The following is an 18585-nucleotide window of genomic DNA, read 5'->3' on the forward strand; positions in this document are numbered from 1 at the left end:
TGGACAGAAACCACGAACACAAATTCTAAGCACAGCCAGCAGCAGATGACGGGACAAAGCAAGCTGCCTGGACAGCATGGTCTCGTTAAGAGAAGCATAAGCCTCAGCTCACCAGGATGACCCAAGCCCACACTTGTTTTTGCTCTGCCTTGTACCAATGCAGCAAAAGCAGCAAGTGCAGATCAGCTCTGATGAGGTCTTCAAGGTCGCTGCTGACTGCAGATGTGGGCAATGGCCACCTGATGCTGAGCTGGCATTACTTGGGAATCAGACAAGGCCGTATCGTCAGATCTTTAATTGCAGCCGCAAAGACAGTAAGGATGTGGACGGAGGCACTTTGCATACAGCTGTGTTGTTGCTTGCCAGCTACTCATAGCAGCTGCAGCTGCTCTTGTTAGAGCTCCCTATCCCAAGGCAGTTAAAGTTAGCAAAGACCAAACGACTCAGCATATTTTAGTTACTCTAGTTCTCCTTGGAAATATATTAGAAATTTGTTATGCTCACACTTGTAGTCAAGAGAAGCGATCAAGGGCTTGGGCTAGCAGTCTATTCCAGCAGCACAGCTGGAACTGTAGAAGAACATCTGTTCACAGAGTTTTTCAGTATCAAAAGACTTTTTTCCATGGGTTCAGACAAACTGAGCCCAAAGCAACTCAACCACCACTTCTTCTAGGTGGCTTTGGAGCAGCTGACTGGAAAGAGTAAAGTACATTTCCACCCTGGTCTGAGCACACTGATTTAGGAATAACACAGGAAATAGCTGCAGCCACTTGTGAGACCATTGGGTCAGCCAGCAGCCAACCAACTTTCCTGCTAGTAAATCAGGTTAACTGCACAGCAAGTGGCACCTTCCCTCCATGCAAAATTACAGAGTTAGACATGGTTAGCTACTTAATCTGATTAACACAACTTCCTTAACTGCCTTATATTTATTATTACATTATGCAAAAGTTTGGCTATTTAATTTTCCAGAGAAATTTTTGCCATGTTTATTAAGGAGATATTTAGGCACACTTAAGACAGCTTTGGAAAGATATTTTTTTTCCTAAGTCTTGTAGCATTTTAAAGGCTTTGACCTTTGTCATGTTCTTGGGAGAGTTGCAACTTAGCTACTCTCAGGAGGTTTTACCTCCTAATAAAAGGGCAGCTGGAAGAGGCCAGCTGATGTTTTCGTAAAATCATTCTATTAGTGACAACCACATACAAAAAAGATACAGAATGCTAATATATATAAATCCCACACCTTTATTCCTAGACTCCTGCTCAAAAGTATATCCACTCTATCTCCATTTCCAGGGTCTCATGAATCCAATTCTTTCTTGTGAATTTACTGATGTCTAAGAATGGATGACACCTCTTACCATACCAGTTTCTCTAGGTGAACAAGCCCAAAACATCATTTTACAGATGCAATACTAAGACAATCAGCATCTGTCATTCCTAACAAATTATCTTCTCAATATGCAGTAAAGGGATACTTAAAGAATTTCAGAAACATAAAATTATTACCATGAATTATATAGCAGGATGTTAAGTAATTATTACAGTTTTGAACACTAAAAAGAAAATTAAACAGGTACAAAATAAAAAATTAGGACTTTGCTTACTGATTTGTCTATTCTCATAAGGTTTTCTAAGGAAAAAAATGAAATCAAGAATTTTGTGCTTTGGGGGCCCCAAATAACGAGTAAAAGATACTGATTGTCCAGTTTAATGAATTTTTGTTAAATCTGTTAAACTGTCTTTAATACTAACTAGGCAAGACAAAACCCACATGAACATGGCAAAGCCAAAGAATCCTCAGTGAGATTTTTTTACATGCAAATAAGCAGTTACCAAGTGCTTCAATGGGCACACTCCCAGCGTGTGTTACCATCTCTTCCCATAGGCCATCATAGTTTTAAAACTATGGTTGCATGTCACTTAAAGCTGTGTGAGCTTGGGCTTCTTTTTTAGTACTCATTTAGATGATAACTTATCCCTAAAAAAAGCTGTTTTCTATAGGCCACTTACATGTTAAAACTGTCAGCACTTACATCTTAGAACACAGCCTCTATATTCAGGCTGTATTAAGAAACAGTATCCTGTTTCTTAAACCATACAGAAAAGAGTTAAATTACATTCTCAGATTGATGTCACCAGCATTTCTGTAAATAACAGAATTAAATTCTCATAAGTACGTCTACAATGACGTACAAAATTTGTACTTTGAAGCATTTTGATTGAGGAAATCTTTGAAAGCATCAAATTTGCATCCAAAATTGTGTCCTACACTGTTACAAATCCCAGAGACTAAAGTGGAAATATACAGGAAACTAATAAATTCTTATTGCTATATAATCATCTTGCCATTATTTTAAATTCACTGGTGTATATCATCAAAAAAAAAAAAAATCTCATTTTTGGAGATACTGTGATGAAACACACACTTTAAATACCTCGTATTGACTCTAAAGCAACAATCTTAAAGAAAGAAAAAACACACTACCAAGACAGCTCAGTTCTGTTAAACTGTCATAATGTACCACAGGTAAGGAATATGGACATAAATTTATTAAATGCTGTTATAGGCTCACCCCACCTTATGAAATTCACTTTGAAATAATTAATTTGCATCATGCAGCACCATAGGACTTGTTAGTAGTAAGATGTATTGGATACTGACCATTTGAAAAGAAAACTGGGTTTTGTACTCTACTATAGTTCTTTATAGCAAGCTTTGCACACAACTTGGTATGTTATGGATAATTTGAAGGCTATGAGATTAAAAGTACTAGCTAGCAAATTCAGAATGTGCCCGCCAAAACACTGCAAAGGCTTGTTCAGCCCATGAAAAGCAGGCTGGTCCCTCTAAAAATCACAGTGGATTTGTCCTTGTGATGCGGCAGCAGAGCCTCTGCCCTGTGCAGCAAGAGGGAGTGAGATCAAGCTAACTGGCTCAATTCTCACTCTGACCTCCATCAGCCCAGCGCAACGATCACGCAGAGCCACACCGCACTAACCAAGAAATTGCAGGATCATGGTGTTGGTTTTCCTCATGAGGAGGGTTAAAAACTTGTTATCCATGAGAGGAGGCTGCTAACAGACTGATGAAACCAAGCAGAGGCACTTTCTGCAGAAAATCCTTACAGAATGTTTAGTAAGCTTGAAAAAATTCTGCGTTACATTTCCAGTGCCATTTACAAAAATACCCAAACAACCAAAAAACAAACCCAAAGATTATGGAAAAATAACTCATTTCTTAGACAGATTTCAAGTAGAAATACACCCACAGGATTGTTACATTTTGCAGCATACAATGTGACATTGTATGAGCATTTAATATTAAGGTATCTGATAAAGGCAGATCTGCCAAGAACAAGTTTAGTTTGGATTTCACTACTGTTATTCACATAAAGTAAAACCATTCAAAACTATGTATTTGTATTGGTGTAAGAGTTTAGAAATGAGCAATGTCCTGCAATATTTGTAATTTTTAATTCAGGCAGATTTGGAGTACTAAACTGCCTCCAGCTGCAAAGCAACACCAGCAATTGAGTAGAAACAATAGATGAGTGGACTAAACGGCAGGGCTGAAATACCTGAGCTCCCATAGAGCTGTTTATTTTCAGCAATCATCATTTCTCTTTTCAGTGCTGGGAAATTTTCCAAGTTACTCACAATCATTTTGAACACAAACCGGCTTTGACTATGAAGAACAGTGACAAAACCCTCAACATTCCTAAAACACAACCGAATAACGAAACTTGAAACTTTCTGACTCCTGGCACACTCTGCAGGTGAGAAAATATCATGGCTAATATGCAACACAGGGATCATTCCAGACTCAACAAATGGAAAAATATCCAAGGAAATTATTTCTGATATCAAATTCACTGTAAGTTTCATGAGCACCTTGTTGGAAAGGCATTTTGGTATGAAAGTGATGGGCAAAACGAATCCCCTCTCAAGGAGCCATGGCCATACATATACAACTAGAGCAGTGATTTTTCTGAGGTCTGCAGAGTATTTGTAAGGAATCTGGATAAGACAACCCAGAACAAGTCAAATCTCATTATACAATGGCTTTTGCTGAACAATTAGCACAGACCCCAACAGAGACAGCAACAGCTGTACTTCTGCATCCTGATCCACTCCTCTAAAGCAGTTATGATCCTTACAATGAAGTATTTTTCCATCTTGATCATGAAAACTGTAATTCAACCACAGGTAAAAAAACCCCATCATGTTCTTGATGAACACTCACTTACAGGCTGCCTTAGAATGGATAAATCAAACCTGCTATAGCTAATGACAGGGACAACACTTGATGGGATCCCTCTAATTGGAATCCTAGTGAATGTTATAATTCCAGAAAATGTTCCTCAACCAGGCAGGCTGAGCCCACCATAATGAAACAAACACTTCACAAGATGTGTTACCTGTTACATGTTAACAGCAAACCATAAGGTTTTGTTTTGCACATGGGCTGCTAGAGCTCTGCACAAAGTTCTTCCCAGCTATCACTCAAAAATGAGCTGCCCCTGCAGAAAAGGTATGAATCGCTCCCTACCCGGAGTCCACCTAACTCAAAGAAGCTTTCAAAACAGAACTTACAGCTGTGACCAGCAGGCATAAAAAGGAAGGAGAGAAAGTACTTGCCAACTACAGATGTTGGCACTCTGCTGAAGCAAATGAGAATCATCCACGGATGAGAGGCATTTTTCTGTGACATTTACCTACCCCAAAGCACAACCTCACGAATCTGAGGTTTTCAGGAAAACAAGTTGACACCATTATCTGAATGACACACATCATGATTTTATGTGAAACTGTCCAAATAATCCAGCATGAATCATGGTGAAATCTACCTGCTTTTCAGAAAAGCCACTCTTCTTCGTCTAAGACTGAAAACTGTATTTTACTTAGAAATTTGGTTCAAATGCTACTCCTGTTGTGCAGCAATGACCAAAAAAATAAAACTAGATGACACTCCTGAAATTTTGAGCTTTTATTTTAATAAACATGGACCCAGTGTTTATTTTTTGTTGGGATTCTTCATGCTGCCTTTATGGTAGCTCAATATACCTAATGGGGAATGAATAACATTTAAAAGACCAGTTACAAAAATGAAGATCATCTATTTTGTGGTTACAAAACAACTGACATGCACTACTGACCCCATTGCCCTGCACTGTGCTCCCTGAGAACCTGCAATAAATGAAACAGCAGAGAGGAAGTAGGAACTCCATATACTTGGGACCACAGGAACTTTCAGGACCAGGGTCACGTGCAGAGTCCAACAAAACCTCTCTCCCCTGGACTGTACTGAAAAAGCTGAAGAGAAGGCATCATGCTGCAGCTAATGACAATTCTAACCTGAATCTGAGTGCAGCAGAGAGAATTTGCATCTCTTCCTATTCTAGCAATGCCCGTAGCCTTTGCATAACTACTAGCTGTTTGATTTATGCTCCAAGCACGACAAGGATTAGATTAGCAAAGTTCAGTACAATGAACTGAGCTCACAAGCTGGATCCAGGGCCCAGGAGCTCCATGATGTTTGGTGGCACAGAGTACATTCAAATCCACAACAGGTCCTTTGGCATAGAAGAATAACAGCATCATATATACCACAGCTTCCCATTTTCCAATGCCAGACGCACCCAAGCCCTTGCCTAAGAAATTGACTCCTATCAACGATCAGACACAAGCAAATGTAATTTGTCCATGCACCTTCAGGTCAAGCAAGGTTGGAATGACTTTAAGCATTCTCCTTCAACCAAGCAAAATCATCCTCTAGCAAAGCTTTGCTGCCTGAGACACAACTCTCTAGAAGACACAGCAAGAACTCTTCTCTGCCCTGTCACAGCTGTATGGCTGTGCGACATTTCCCTTCCCTTTCTACACCTGCTGCTACTGTGCTGCACACTTTACTTGCAACACCACTGGCCTGCTGAGGGTGTTTACTTCTAGGAGACAGTTCCCTTACTCCAGATAAAGTCCTTCCTTCTGCCTGGGAAGGCAGGGAGGGGAAAAAACCCCAGTATTGGTAGGAAAAAAAGGACCTAGAGAAACATTTCTCCTTCTTCTTCAAGAGGAGTTAATGGTATCTTGTGATTAGCATACAGTGTTACTATAAAGAGGGTTTGGCTGATTTCATATATGCAGAAGGTTGTCACAACCCTTCTGCCTTTTTTCCTTCTTGAGTTTGAATTGTTGCACTTTGAAAAGTTTTAAGATCTCTCCTCAAGGTCAATTTTATCAATTATCTCTGTCCTTATCAAATCTAGATATAATTACTGTACTTAGCTCTGAGGGGAGGATGGGACCATTTTGAGGTCACTGTTGTGCAGAGCAAGTGTGATGGTCTTGCATATTACTGCAAGCCTTGCAAATATTATTTTTAAATATTTAAACCATTAATTAGTCCATATTGTATCCTCAGGGACAGCACCATAGATCTTAAGCCTTTAGAAGTGTCCTGCATCTTTTCAGATGTCCTCACTGTTTAGTTTAGACTAACATACCTTTATTATTGTGTATGCACAAAAAGAAACCACAAGGTGTAATAGCCTTTTGAAAATACTGCTTTTTTGTTCAAAGTCTTTACTGAATTCAGAATTTTGATGGATTGAAGTAAATGGTGGTGCTAGAATAATACTAAAGTTGTACAATTCAGATCCCAATTCTTCCAAATATATCTTTTAAGATACACAGTTTCTTGAAAATGTGAGGAAGCAAAATTCCTCATAAAAGCTGTGTACAAGGAGGGGTTTTCACAACAATGAACAGCCTAATCAGGGTGAAGAATCCTCAACTGAAAGCTCACAAAGAGATCCCTCTATCCTTTCTCCATTTTTTTCAATTCTACTTTTCTCAATAGGGGTGTCTCACCAGAGAACCTGAAGAGTGAAAGATATAAGTACAGGACTGAAATCCATCAAACCCAGGCTTGTAGTCCAAACCGAAGCAGCTGTCAAACCCAGAGATAGGAATGTATGCTCACTTCTGCCTAATAAAATTTGAATCAAACACTTTGCATCTGATTCTCCATGTGAGCTTTTATGCAAACTTCTAAAGTGCAAGGAATCCTGGGGTGGAAGAGCTATTCTGAGAGCTTTCACATAGTTCATGTAATTAGGGAAACCACTTCCTTTGATTGTAAGTGTTCAAAACAGCTGAATTTCTTCTTTCAAAGGACTCTGTGATTTGGGTCATCTCTTTTACTTGCTCTTTTATGTTTCTCAAGATGAGAGGTGAGACTGTAAAGCACATTATTTAGAAAAAAAAAGATTCCACTTTTTGTTTTAGGGATTGAACTTCGACTATTCAAACGCTTGTCATTTGGAAATCTATCTTTCTTTCCCTCCCTCTGTTTCCTTCCTTTTCTGATAAGCTCTTCAGTGGCTCAAGAGAATATAGTCCAAAACGCCAATTTAAACCTAAGGGAAAACTGAAATATGGTACATAAAGGAAAAGGGACTCTCATTTTCCTTTGTGAGGTTGTGGTTGAATATGTAATCATAAAGGAACTCTAGCTGCAGGATCTCAGTCCCCATGTCACATTTACTTTTTCAATGGTTCCAAACATTGACCAAGCAAAAAGGCAGAAATACAGATTTTTAAAAGACAAACAAAGCAGCTGCCCTTGTCTTTGAAAAGGGTTTGCAGGTTCTTCGTTTCTCAAAAAGGGGACTCGTGTCACAGTTTGAAGGCAACGACCATGTCACCAGAGCTAACAGCTGATGCCAATGTTGCTACAGAATCAAGTGTCACCGCCCTGAATTTCTTGAGTCAGGCACCCTGTTAGTGCTGTTACTTCACATTCATCTCACTAACAGCTGCAACAGGCAGCGAATACCCCGTTTCTCACAGTATAGCACAGAATCCTACTAGTGAAAAGGCAGGAGATTTCTTACTGCAGGTTTCAAATTTATTAAGTAAAAACAGAACGCTTGTTGATCCTAGGAGGACTGAGCTCTATTCCCAGCCAGTGAAAAACTGCAGGACTCCTTCCAGAATTATAGCATTATATGACTTTACAATAAAGACTTCGGTACAAATACATAAACAGCCGAGAACCCAAAAGTTAAGAGCAGAACTCCAAAATGTGTGGTCCTTTTGAGTGGGGTCTGGATCCTGCATTTGTCTTTAGGGCTCTCACAAACTCTTACAGGGATAATAGCAAGGCAACATCCAAAAGAAAGAGGAATTGAACAGCTCCAAATTGTAGCCATGTGTTGCTACATACTTACATCACACACAGCACCCTCAGCATAGAGAGACACCACAAGACAAAAAGACTTTTCCTTGGTGTAGGAGACTAGAGGTGCACAGTTCTCAAAAACGGAAACACACCAATCACTGCTTATAAGCCTTCATTTCTGAAAGGTTTGCCTCAAATGCATCTAACATAATTAAAATTAAAGTTGTTACAAGATTAGACAAGAAGTGATTTCTGTGCTTTTCCCCCACTCTAACCTCGAATAGGCATGCACTACACTTTCTCAGCTCTACAACTCTTCCCAGTAAGAGAAAAAGATAACCTCTTGGAAAATGTCACTCATTCGCTTGAGGGTGCAGCAACTAGTTGATTTTAACAAGATTCCAGAACGACCTACTCATCTCTCCTATGCTGCCCCTGCCAGATAATAATTTGCAGAGTGCCTCAGCTTTCACTCAAAGGCTGCCACCCGTCCAGCCTGCATGCCTGTCTTTTGGTTTTCCCATCTTCCAAGAGCAACTTGGTACAAGCAACTGCATCTCATATTCTGGTGTCAAGAGCTTCATCACTTCTCCTACAACAGCTCAAGGGATTTTACAAACCATGCTTACTTTTGATGTGGCTATTGGAAAATCAGGTGCCCAATACACAAAACCCACAGCTATTTGGTCAGTTGTGTATATCATGACCATTTTTTTCTCCCTTACCTCCACCATTTAGCCACAAGGAACCTCAATTTTCAGAAGTTTTGCAGTAAAATAAATAAGCAACCAGAGGCGGAAGAGAAGTGGGAAGGTGTTCCACTGTTCCCCTTCAATTACATCCAAGGGCCAGGCCCTATTTTGCCAAGGAGGTGCAGCCATAGGGGGCCCCTCCTGCGTGCAAGACACCCAGTTTCCCTGTGGAGCTAACTTTCTTAAATAGAAATTATGCATAATGCAGATTCCCTAAACATTAGTCTAATAAACAAACACATATTTGCAAAAAGGATTCTTCCCCAGTAGCTGAACTGTAACAGATGAAACATTTAAAAGGAGAAATAGGGTAGTTTGGAGGCAGCTGGATCAGAAGAGTAGCTCTATGTTTGCCTTTACTGGCCTCAAGTCTCTGGTGTGTTAACACAATTAACTGAGTATAAGAGGAACAGTTAATGTTGAAGCTGTTCTCTGGGCTCCTCTGCAGCCTCCAGCTAACATAAACACATCTGAATGTTTCCCTGTGACTGTTTATATTGTCCTCTTAAAAAGGAAACTTTCTCTATCAGCACCTTAGTAAGTAGCAGTAGGTAAATACGAAATAACTTCTACAGTCTTAGTTGTGTTACTGCAATTAAAAAGACTGATTTTGATGCTTTCATTCAAGTTACAATATTTTTTTTTTCTTCAACTTTGTTTTCAGTGAAATCTTGTGCCCCAGAACCTTACAAAACTCGCATGCAGCCAGTTTAAAATTAAGGACTAAAAACAAAAAAGGAAGTAAACTAGGGCCTATCTAGTTCTACAGAGCATTTTACTGCCCTCTTAAAAGCACCAAACACATTGTTTAGAATTCTATTGCTACCATGTGTGTGGCAGGTAGTTTGGTGACCCAACCAAAGATTGTGGCCCCCATGCTCAGCTTTGAATACTCCTGTGGAAAACAACCTTCAGGACATTAATGGTCCCAGACTCAGAACACATCAACTCCAGCACAGGTCTCTGACTGCATCTGAACCATCACACAGGCATGCAGCAACCCAGAAACTGTCAGATTCAAACAATACTTCCACACACTTCAAAAGCTACTCTGGAACCATCAGAAACACTTTGTCACTCTGTATGCTGCAGTGAGTGCACGTTATTTAATTAGTATCCCCAGGAATTGCAATGCCAACAAATTTTCATGTTGGTCACAGACACTTAAATCGTCAGCTGTCCCTCAAAACATGTAAGACTCAAACATGCAATCACTTATCATCTCTCAAGTTACCACTCACCTGTCATTGTGATTTTCTACTTGTTTTGTAACCTTGTTTTAAGAAAACCATATAGTTAAATAAATGTCTACATAAGTGTAACTTGAACCAATCCTCAATTGCCTGAGCCTGCAACAGCCTAAAACAGCACTTTGAGAAAAAAGGATTTCTTCTGTAGCCATCAGATTTCTACAGCAAAGCTTCAGGACCGCTTAAACATCCAAAAATACCATTGTGCAGTTGATCACTTCAACAGAAGCTCAGGGTCAGAAAATGTCGTGGGAGGGGAAACAAAAGAGCTGCCATTTGATGTCAAGGGTTGCTGGCATAATGAAATAAGCAACACAACCTCTCCTCCAAATTATAAATAACAACTGATTCCATGCAAAAAGAAGACTGAAATAGAAGAAACGTATCTAGAGAAAAATTAAAAATAAAATTAAAAGAAAAATCAGGCCAAAAAAAATCCACAAAAAAACCCCAAAATAAAGAAACAAACAAAAAAAACCCTACCCTAGGAAAAATGCCCTTAATTGCAGCTAACTATCTACTGGAAACATGAGCAGCCCACTGTCAAACAAAAACTTACAGCAGAATGACAGAATAATTTTTAAGACAATATACAGTGGAGTTAAACTAATTATGAAAGTAAAGAACATTTAACAATATCCTAACAGACTGCATGTTGTGGATAGCAAAAATGATAAGAAAGAGGGGTTTCTAAACAGAGACAGATTTTGTCCCTATTCTAAACAACAGTTATTCATAATTTATAGGAAACCAGCACAAAAACTCGTTCACCTGCAGATGCTGCACCTTCTGAATAAAAAGAAAACAAACCACTGAAATTAAAGATAACTGAGATAAAAGGGTCCAAACCTCACAAAGATATTCCTAACCCAGGGATCAGGCACACAGTAAGTTCCTGTGACTCAACCAAGCTAAGGAAGCTGTACCTATATTCCTAATAAGCAGCACATGCAAGGTAATTTCACTTCTCACTTACAAAGTTTAAGGCAATTCGAAGGACAAGTGAAAGAAAGGAACAGACATATCTGGTGCATCTTAGCTTATTAATTTTCCTGTTTATCAAATCTGCTTATGTAGCAACTGTTCAACACTGGCCATCAGTCAAAAGGACATGTGTACGTAACCCTTTATAATTTTAGTACAAAATCTAGTGGTTTAGACCACTGACAGTTACTATGTCTCAACTGATTCAAAAAACTTTTGAAGCAACAGACTGCCAGTGTGGGCTCTGACACGCCAGTTTCACTGAAGCTGATATCTGTATCAAATTAACCCCAAAGTTGGCTTGATTTAAAAAAACATGCATATACAAGCTGGTGTAAGTACGAATCTCAAATTAAGTTGGTCAAAAAAATCAGTAAGCCACACAACTTGTACTACAAATATTCATTATTTATATGAGGCAACTCTCACAGATGTTAGGCTTCTAATGAAAAACTTGGTATAAATACATTTTAATACACAAGTAAAAAAATCCACTACAATAAAATGTAGCAAAATACAAACAAATACTTTTCTATGTCTGGATTGCTATGTTTCCAAGATTGGTTTAGGAGGGAGAGACACAGGAAAGAAGTTTCTTAAAACAGACAAAATGAAACTAAAGCATGTTCTTCGCAAGAATAATTGTATTCTGTCAATGCTACATCATTATACTGGTGTCTCCCAAATAAGGGGTTTTGATAATATTTTGGTTGCAACACATATGCCATGACACAACACAGTCTCATCCAAAGCATCCACTAAGAAAATCTCATTTACTTGACTCCTGGAAATATGACATTCATTTACAAAATAAAGTCCTCCAGAAAATTACCCCTTGAATGAAAGCCAAGAATAGGGCAAATACAGAATCAGTCAGATTCATTGCAGAAGTCTGTCCTATCCAAAATTATTTATTCTGCAAGACACATAATACATAACAGCTGGAGCATCTGAAGCAATTTTGACAACTTCCAGTCTATAAAGGGTTCTAAGTATCCTCTTGATACCTTTTGGGAATACCCTAGTCAGCACCAAGAGATGTGCTCTAAGCCAATTCCTTTACCAAAAGATATTACAAAAACCAAACAGAAAACTTTGAAAAATAACCACTCTATAAAACAGAAACTAAGACATTTTAAAACACTCCTCTGGTATAATAAATATAGTTTTATGTCCTTTATGTCCTTTATCTCCTTTTACCTAAAGGGGAGGTATTTAAGGAAAGACTGAATGTGGCACTCGATGCCATGGTCTAGTTGCCAAGCTGGTGTTAGGTCATAGGTTGGACTTGATGATCTTAAAGGCCTCATCCAATCTAGTTGATTGTATGATTCTGTATTTCTTTGAATTAATATGAAGCTGGAAGCATTCCCATGAGATCACTTACTATGAACTTCGTAATTTTTCAATATTGGTGCAGATAATCCCTGGAAAGTTCATATGTTTGACTACTACACCCTGCATAACTTCATACAGCACACACTCTAAGCCCTCTCTCATTGTTCATCCCTCTGAATACTTGCTGACTCAGACCTGAAAGAGGTAAGGGAGTAGGAGCTCCTAGAAAGAGCTAGTAAAATAATAATAGAGCATCAAAATTGCCCTTCATTACAGCCAGGACCCAGTGTAGAAAGTCATTCAAGGCTGGCACCAGCGCAAGCATAGCAGCTACAAACTACAAAGAAAAAGAACATCTACTATTTTTAGTCCTGTCAGGACTAAAGTATCAATTCCAGTTTGTTTTGTTTTGCTTTATTTTAATCTGTTGTTTTTCTCTTGTTACTCTGGAAAATCATTGCCAGTCCTTATTCTCATGACCCACATTAAAATTATCACATGCTCTCTTTTAGCACTACAAACATGAATGAGGTAACTCCAGTGACATGCATATGATTATACTTAACTCATCCCCTTCAGAAGGTACAAGCACAATCTATGTCTTCTGGACGGTCCTTTCCAGAAGTGGATCATAAAAATCAAAAAAGTGAACAAGCTGCATTATATGCCATATGAAAAATTTTATGAAGCATTAAAATATCCCCTAAAGCATACAACACACATATTACATACAAGAAACCTTGACAATATAAAATTAACTTCCATGGTAGTCAGACTCCAGGCAATACAGCATCAAAACTAGAAAAAACATGTTTTTATTTTTGAGTCTCATAAAACTCAAATGCGTTAGAGACATGACTGAACAAAGCATGCATAGTTAATTCTGCTCGATTTAACTGTTTCTATCCACAAGTTAGTTCTGTTAGTTCACCAGAAATATTTAAGCATTTCCAATAAGATCACAATTACATTTTACTGGGGTTTTTTTCCATCTCTCCTGCAGTTTGCACAGACCGCTGCCAGCATTTTGAAGGAGTCTGGGAACATATGTACTGAACGAAATCAAGTGATCTTGTGCCCAAGTACGCTGGTTGCAATGGCTGAAGCAATACTGCTGCCCATCAATAGCATGGAGACAGCTTATGGACCATGGAGTACTTTCAAAGACCTGTGATATTAAAATCAAATTCAAATTTCAGGTGAAATTCCACCAGTAATAAACCTCCTGGTGAAAAACCACGCTCCACATTCCAGTTGCCAACAAACTGCCACCAAAAGCACAGCCCTCAAAAGCAATGACAAATAACAGGTGAACTTCAGAGATGGGCAATCAAAGGAGGTGAGTGCTCTTCAGTGAAAAGCTAACATGGCAAGGCATAAAACAACATTTGTAACACTTCACTCCAGCAGTTATCTGCTCAAGATAATGGAGTCAAAAGAACTGCTAGCAATTTTCAGAATAAGGCCCCTGGCCCCAGTCTCTCCCATTCATTTCAGTGGGAGCCAAATTACGGGTTTATCCAATAATTCATATAAATCTCTCAAAAAACACTAAATAACTTCCAGAGTAGTAGATGTGCAATTTTCTTCAATGAGTGGACACAATTATCACTTAGGGAACAAGGACAGATCCTGCTACAGGAGGCATTCCGACTCTGCCACATGCATCATAAACATCATGCTGACAGTTTGATTTTCCATAAAACAATTCACTAGGAACTCCTGTTTCCTACTTTAAATCTAAAACTACTATAGTGCTTGTACTAGATAGTAAAATGGCAACCAAATTTTTGTTTTGCTTCTTGTTTTGCTTTGCTTTTGCTGCTGTTCGCTTGTTTTTGTTTTGCTATTTAATCAGTCGGGCCACATTCCTATGTTTTACTTAATCAGCACAAGTCTTGCCCAGTTTCACATCTGATACTCTAATCAAGGCATTGCAGCATATATGTATTTTTCCGAGCAGACCTATTTATGTGTATTTTTTCACATAAACACACATCTCTTCCCATAAAGCTGTGTTGTACTGTCTGCTCTAAAAAGTTAATGCCTTGCAGAGGTATTTCTCAGTTTTCAAAGACTTTCAAAGCAATCTGTCTGAGTAACACTCTTCCAAGTATTTGCAAGTTTTTCTAAGCACATATTCTAGTATGCTATGCTGGAACAAAAATTGCTTTGTTTCACATGTTAGAACTTGTTAGCCCCCTGGCTAATACAAAACCTTCAAGATCTTTGATGGTTGTGATTTGCTTGTTTAATAAAATGACACACAAATACAACATATTTGCAGAATGATACCACAGCTCTATTGACTTGGCTTGTGCCCTTGCACTTGGCTAGCATGAAATGCCTCTGAGCAAGTTTTTCACAACTCTCCTATGTTTTCCCTCTAATCAGTTGTTATGGATTATTGGCAGCAGTTAACAGAAATACAAGACAAGCAGTAATGGAGATAAAAGGACACTTCCTTCCAAATAAACTAGAAAGAGTAGAATCACAGAATATACCGAGCTGGAAGGGACCCACAAGGATGACTGAATCCAGCTCTCAGGCCTGCACAGGACCATCCCCAAGAGTGCCTGACAGCATTGTCCAAATGCACAGAATAATTTGTTTTCTGGACTAAATGCATCCAAGTATCTACTAAACACAGATACACAAGAGTTACAGCAAGTTATTTTTGTATTGATATCAGAAGAGTCATTAACTCACCATGACTTTCAGCGCAGTTCAGACACAGACATTCATTATTGTCACCACTACAGATGAAGATGCTACATGTGTAAACATGTGACAGCCGTTAGGGTCAGAAGACCTTTTGGCCACCAAGGTTGGCCTCTGGTACAGCACAGGCCACTCTACTTCAGCAACATGCTCCTGTGTTGAGCTCAACAACTTGACAAAAACAATTGTCTAAAAAGATATCTCAGTAAGAAGACCAAGAGATGAAAAGAATCCTTCACGTTCACTCCTTCCATTTGTAGCGTGTGCCAAGTGTTACTCATCCTCACTCCTGATAATCTGTGCTTTTTTTTCCATTCTAATTTTTATGGCTACAAATTCCAAGCACTACTTCTTGCAATAACTTTTTGCAAGAGATTAAACCAGCCCATTGTTTTTTCCATATGAAAATGCAATTTTTCTATATAAGCTCTTACTTTTTAATTTTTTAAGGCTGTTGACAGAAAAGTTCTGCCAAAGCTTGTTAGACTTATTTAAGGCATCACCTCTTGCCTCTCTGCTGCCTTCCCAGAAAACTTTCAAGAGAAAGTGCCCATACCAAGCTGCTCCCATAACCTGTCTTGTTTAGTTTAAGCTGCAAATCATAACTAGTCTGAAGAAAAATAAACAAATTTGTGATGGAAGGCACTTGCTCCACTTCTGTCAACTCATCCTGACCGATGCTATTCATCACCCCCTCTTGACACCCCCACCCTCACTAACTTTCCATTCTGTGTTTTGCAGATTCCCTTGGGCTCCCCTTCCAATTCATTTACGCTCCTTTAAACACAGCAAAACCACATATGCCTAACAACAATTTTCCCAGTGCTACTTACCAAGACAAAGCACGCCTGGTTCTTACAAATTATTTGACCCTGATTTGCATATGCAAAACAATTAACCTAATTTGCCTAACAGCACCATTATATGAGCTCTTACTGAGTTGCAAGCCTTCATTAATCCCTAAATAAACCCTTCAATTATAATGAACTTTCTGGCATATGGTTTCCTTTTCCTACTGTACAACCTGTGTACCTTGATACTCCAAACTGAACTTTGTGTTGTGCTGTCTTAAAAAAATGGATTTCTGTTGAATGGTCCAACCGTGTCAAGTAATACAAAGGATTGTCATTTCTCCATCCTTTCCCATTCCATTAAGTTTTATGTCATCACAAGATGTATTAATATTGTTTTTAAATTTACTTTCAAAAAATGCTTTAAGTACATATCAACAGGTCTAGCACAGATACAGGTGTAACTTCTTCAGAAACACACATGTTCAATAAAGGTATTTCACTGACCCTGACTGAGATCTGCCAGCCAGATGATTTTTAAGGAGAGCATTACTGATACTGCATAGCACAAATTTTACTTCTCATGTACCTTGATACTAACAAATAGTAGAAATAAAGAGAACAGCACAAACTGACATTGGACAGAATGTATAAATCTTCCACTGTCCTAGAAAAACCTTGAGATCCTTTTACATTATTTTAGACAGCAACATGCTTAATCATGATAAAACATGCTTATCACATCACTAAGCATGACACAATCATGGCAGCTCGGCTGCTGCAGCGGTAGATGAACTTTGGTGTCTGCTTATTTACTAAGTCTACTATGCCTAGCGCTGCTCCTCTGTCCTCCAGCTTGTAACCGTCCTCCTAAAATAGTCTGAGGATATTGTAGACAAGTTAGATATAGTTCTGATGGAACAGCAGTCCAGTGACTGTGCTGTCCATCACTACACTGGTGCGTGTTCACTGCTCCATCTGTGGTGCTGACCAGCAGGCAGACTGGAGCGCTGTGAGGACCACATACACCATGTCTCTGCTGAAACTGTACAAAGCTGAGGGGTCTAAAGGACTTCTAGGAAATTTAAAAAGCTCTAAAAAAAAAAAAACGAACAACAAACCAACCTTAGCTGGTAAAGTGCACTAAGCTAATTCTGCCTTTTCCCTCAGGATTGCCAAGGATCTGTCTGCCTTTCCAGGTCACAAGATGCCCCAAAGGAAGGTGACTGGTAGAACAGTTAGGGTTAAAACTACCTCATTGCAAGACCAAGCTATGACTATGTGGCTGTGACTAACTAGGAGCTAGTGGAGCCCCAGATCAAAATCTTCAGCAGGCAGGGAAGAGACAACTCTAAGCCTCTAGTGAACATACAGATGTGAACCACAGAGCAGACATCAAGAGGAAAAAATGGTACCAAGTAATGACAGTGAACTTCCTATTTAGCAACATGCTGGTGGTATCAAAGGGAAATTAGTAGCTCCACAGGTGCAGCCAGCTCTCTTCCTCCTCAGGGCCAGGCAGAGGAGAGTTGCAAAACAAGAAAAGTGGGAGAGAACAGTGAACAGTAGAACAATAATGCTTTAAATCAGCCCCCTCAGCTTGGACCACTCATTATGTCTTTACTGTAACATCATCACTTATGGAGTTTTGTAATTAAACCAACAAAAATCCCAAGGTAGTTTGCCTGCATTACCTAGAGGATGGAAAACACTAGAAAAGAAGTTTTGTTCTTGTTACCACAGCAGACAAAGTGAATGAAAAGTAAACTTTTACCTCTTTTTCTATTTTGAGCAGCTTCTTTACTGCCACTTCCTTGTCCTGAGAAATCCATCGGGCTCGGTAGACACTCCCAAAACTCCCTCCACCGCAGTTCTCAAAAAACTGCAAGTCATCAAATTTAATTTGCACAAATGAAGCACTGGTAGACGACATCTCATAATGACAAAATATACCACAGCAAAACCTGTAAAGAGAAAAGCTTTTATTAATGCACATGCTCCAAGGATTTATGGACTTTCTTACCCATGCTCAGTCACCCAAAAATCAGAATTAAAAGCACACTACAGTAAAATCCACAGGCCACAAGAGGAAAAGTGCCTGGGAACTTGCATTCCAACAGGCTGTGCAAAAGTTTGGATAATTTGCACAAGCTATGAGGAGGAGCTATTGGACAGAAACAACTAACAGTATTCCTCAGAGTAATCCCGACGTTTCCCGAACACCCTGGAAGCAGCTCTGCAAAAGGCAGGCACGTCGCTCCGTCCCTGTGGACAGGGAGGAAGCGTGCTCTCGGCTCCGGGCTGCCTGCCCGCTCGCTCAGGCACGCCAGGCACGCCGTCCTCACACTGCCATGGCCCACACGAGGCACACGCCACCCGCCCGGGCAGCAGCCGTGGCCGGCAAGCAGTGGCACCTTGGCACACACCACGCGCCCTAACAGTGCTCCGGGCGAGGCTGGAGCACTTCGTGCAAGGATGTGGAAAAACCTGGCCATGGTAAATCTCCCTTCCTGAGTGACTCAGTTCTGTTTGCACGTTGTAACAAAGCACAAGTACAGGGTAAT

The 18585-nt window shown here is 39.5% G+C and overlaps 1 protein-coding gene across 2 annotated transcripts in view; it reads right to left on the reverse strand.

Annotated features, from left to right (window-relative positions):
• Positions 1 to 17985, reverse strand: part of LOC103616562 (mitogen-activated protein kinase kinase kinase MLT) — an 85661-nt gene extending 67676 nt beyond the window's left edge. For both annotated transcript variants that reach the window (XM_017735609.1, XM_008634753.2), the window contains exon 1: positions 17796 to 17985. In XM_017735609.1, coding sequence (XP_017591098.1) covers positions 17796 to 17954 — 159 coding nt within the window. In that variant the 5' untranslated portion in view covers positions 17955 to 17985. The remainder of the gene's footprint in view (positions 1 to 17795) is intronic.
• Positions 17986 to 18585: the final 600 nt, after the last annotated feature.

The sequence above is a fragment of the Corvus brachyrhynchos genome, unplaced genomic scaffold (assembly GCF_000691975.1).
Source record: "Corvus brachyrhynchos isolate BGI_N302 unplaced genomic scaffold, ASM69197v1 scaffold255, whole genome shotgun sequence".
NCBI lineage: Eukaryota > Metazoa > Chordata > Aves > Passeriformes > Corvidae > Corvus > Corvus brachyrhynchos.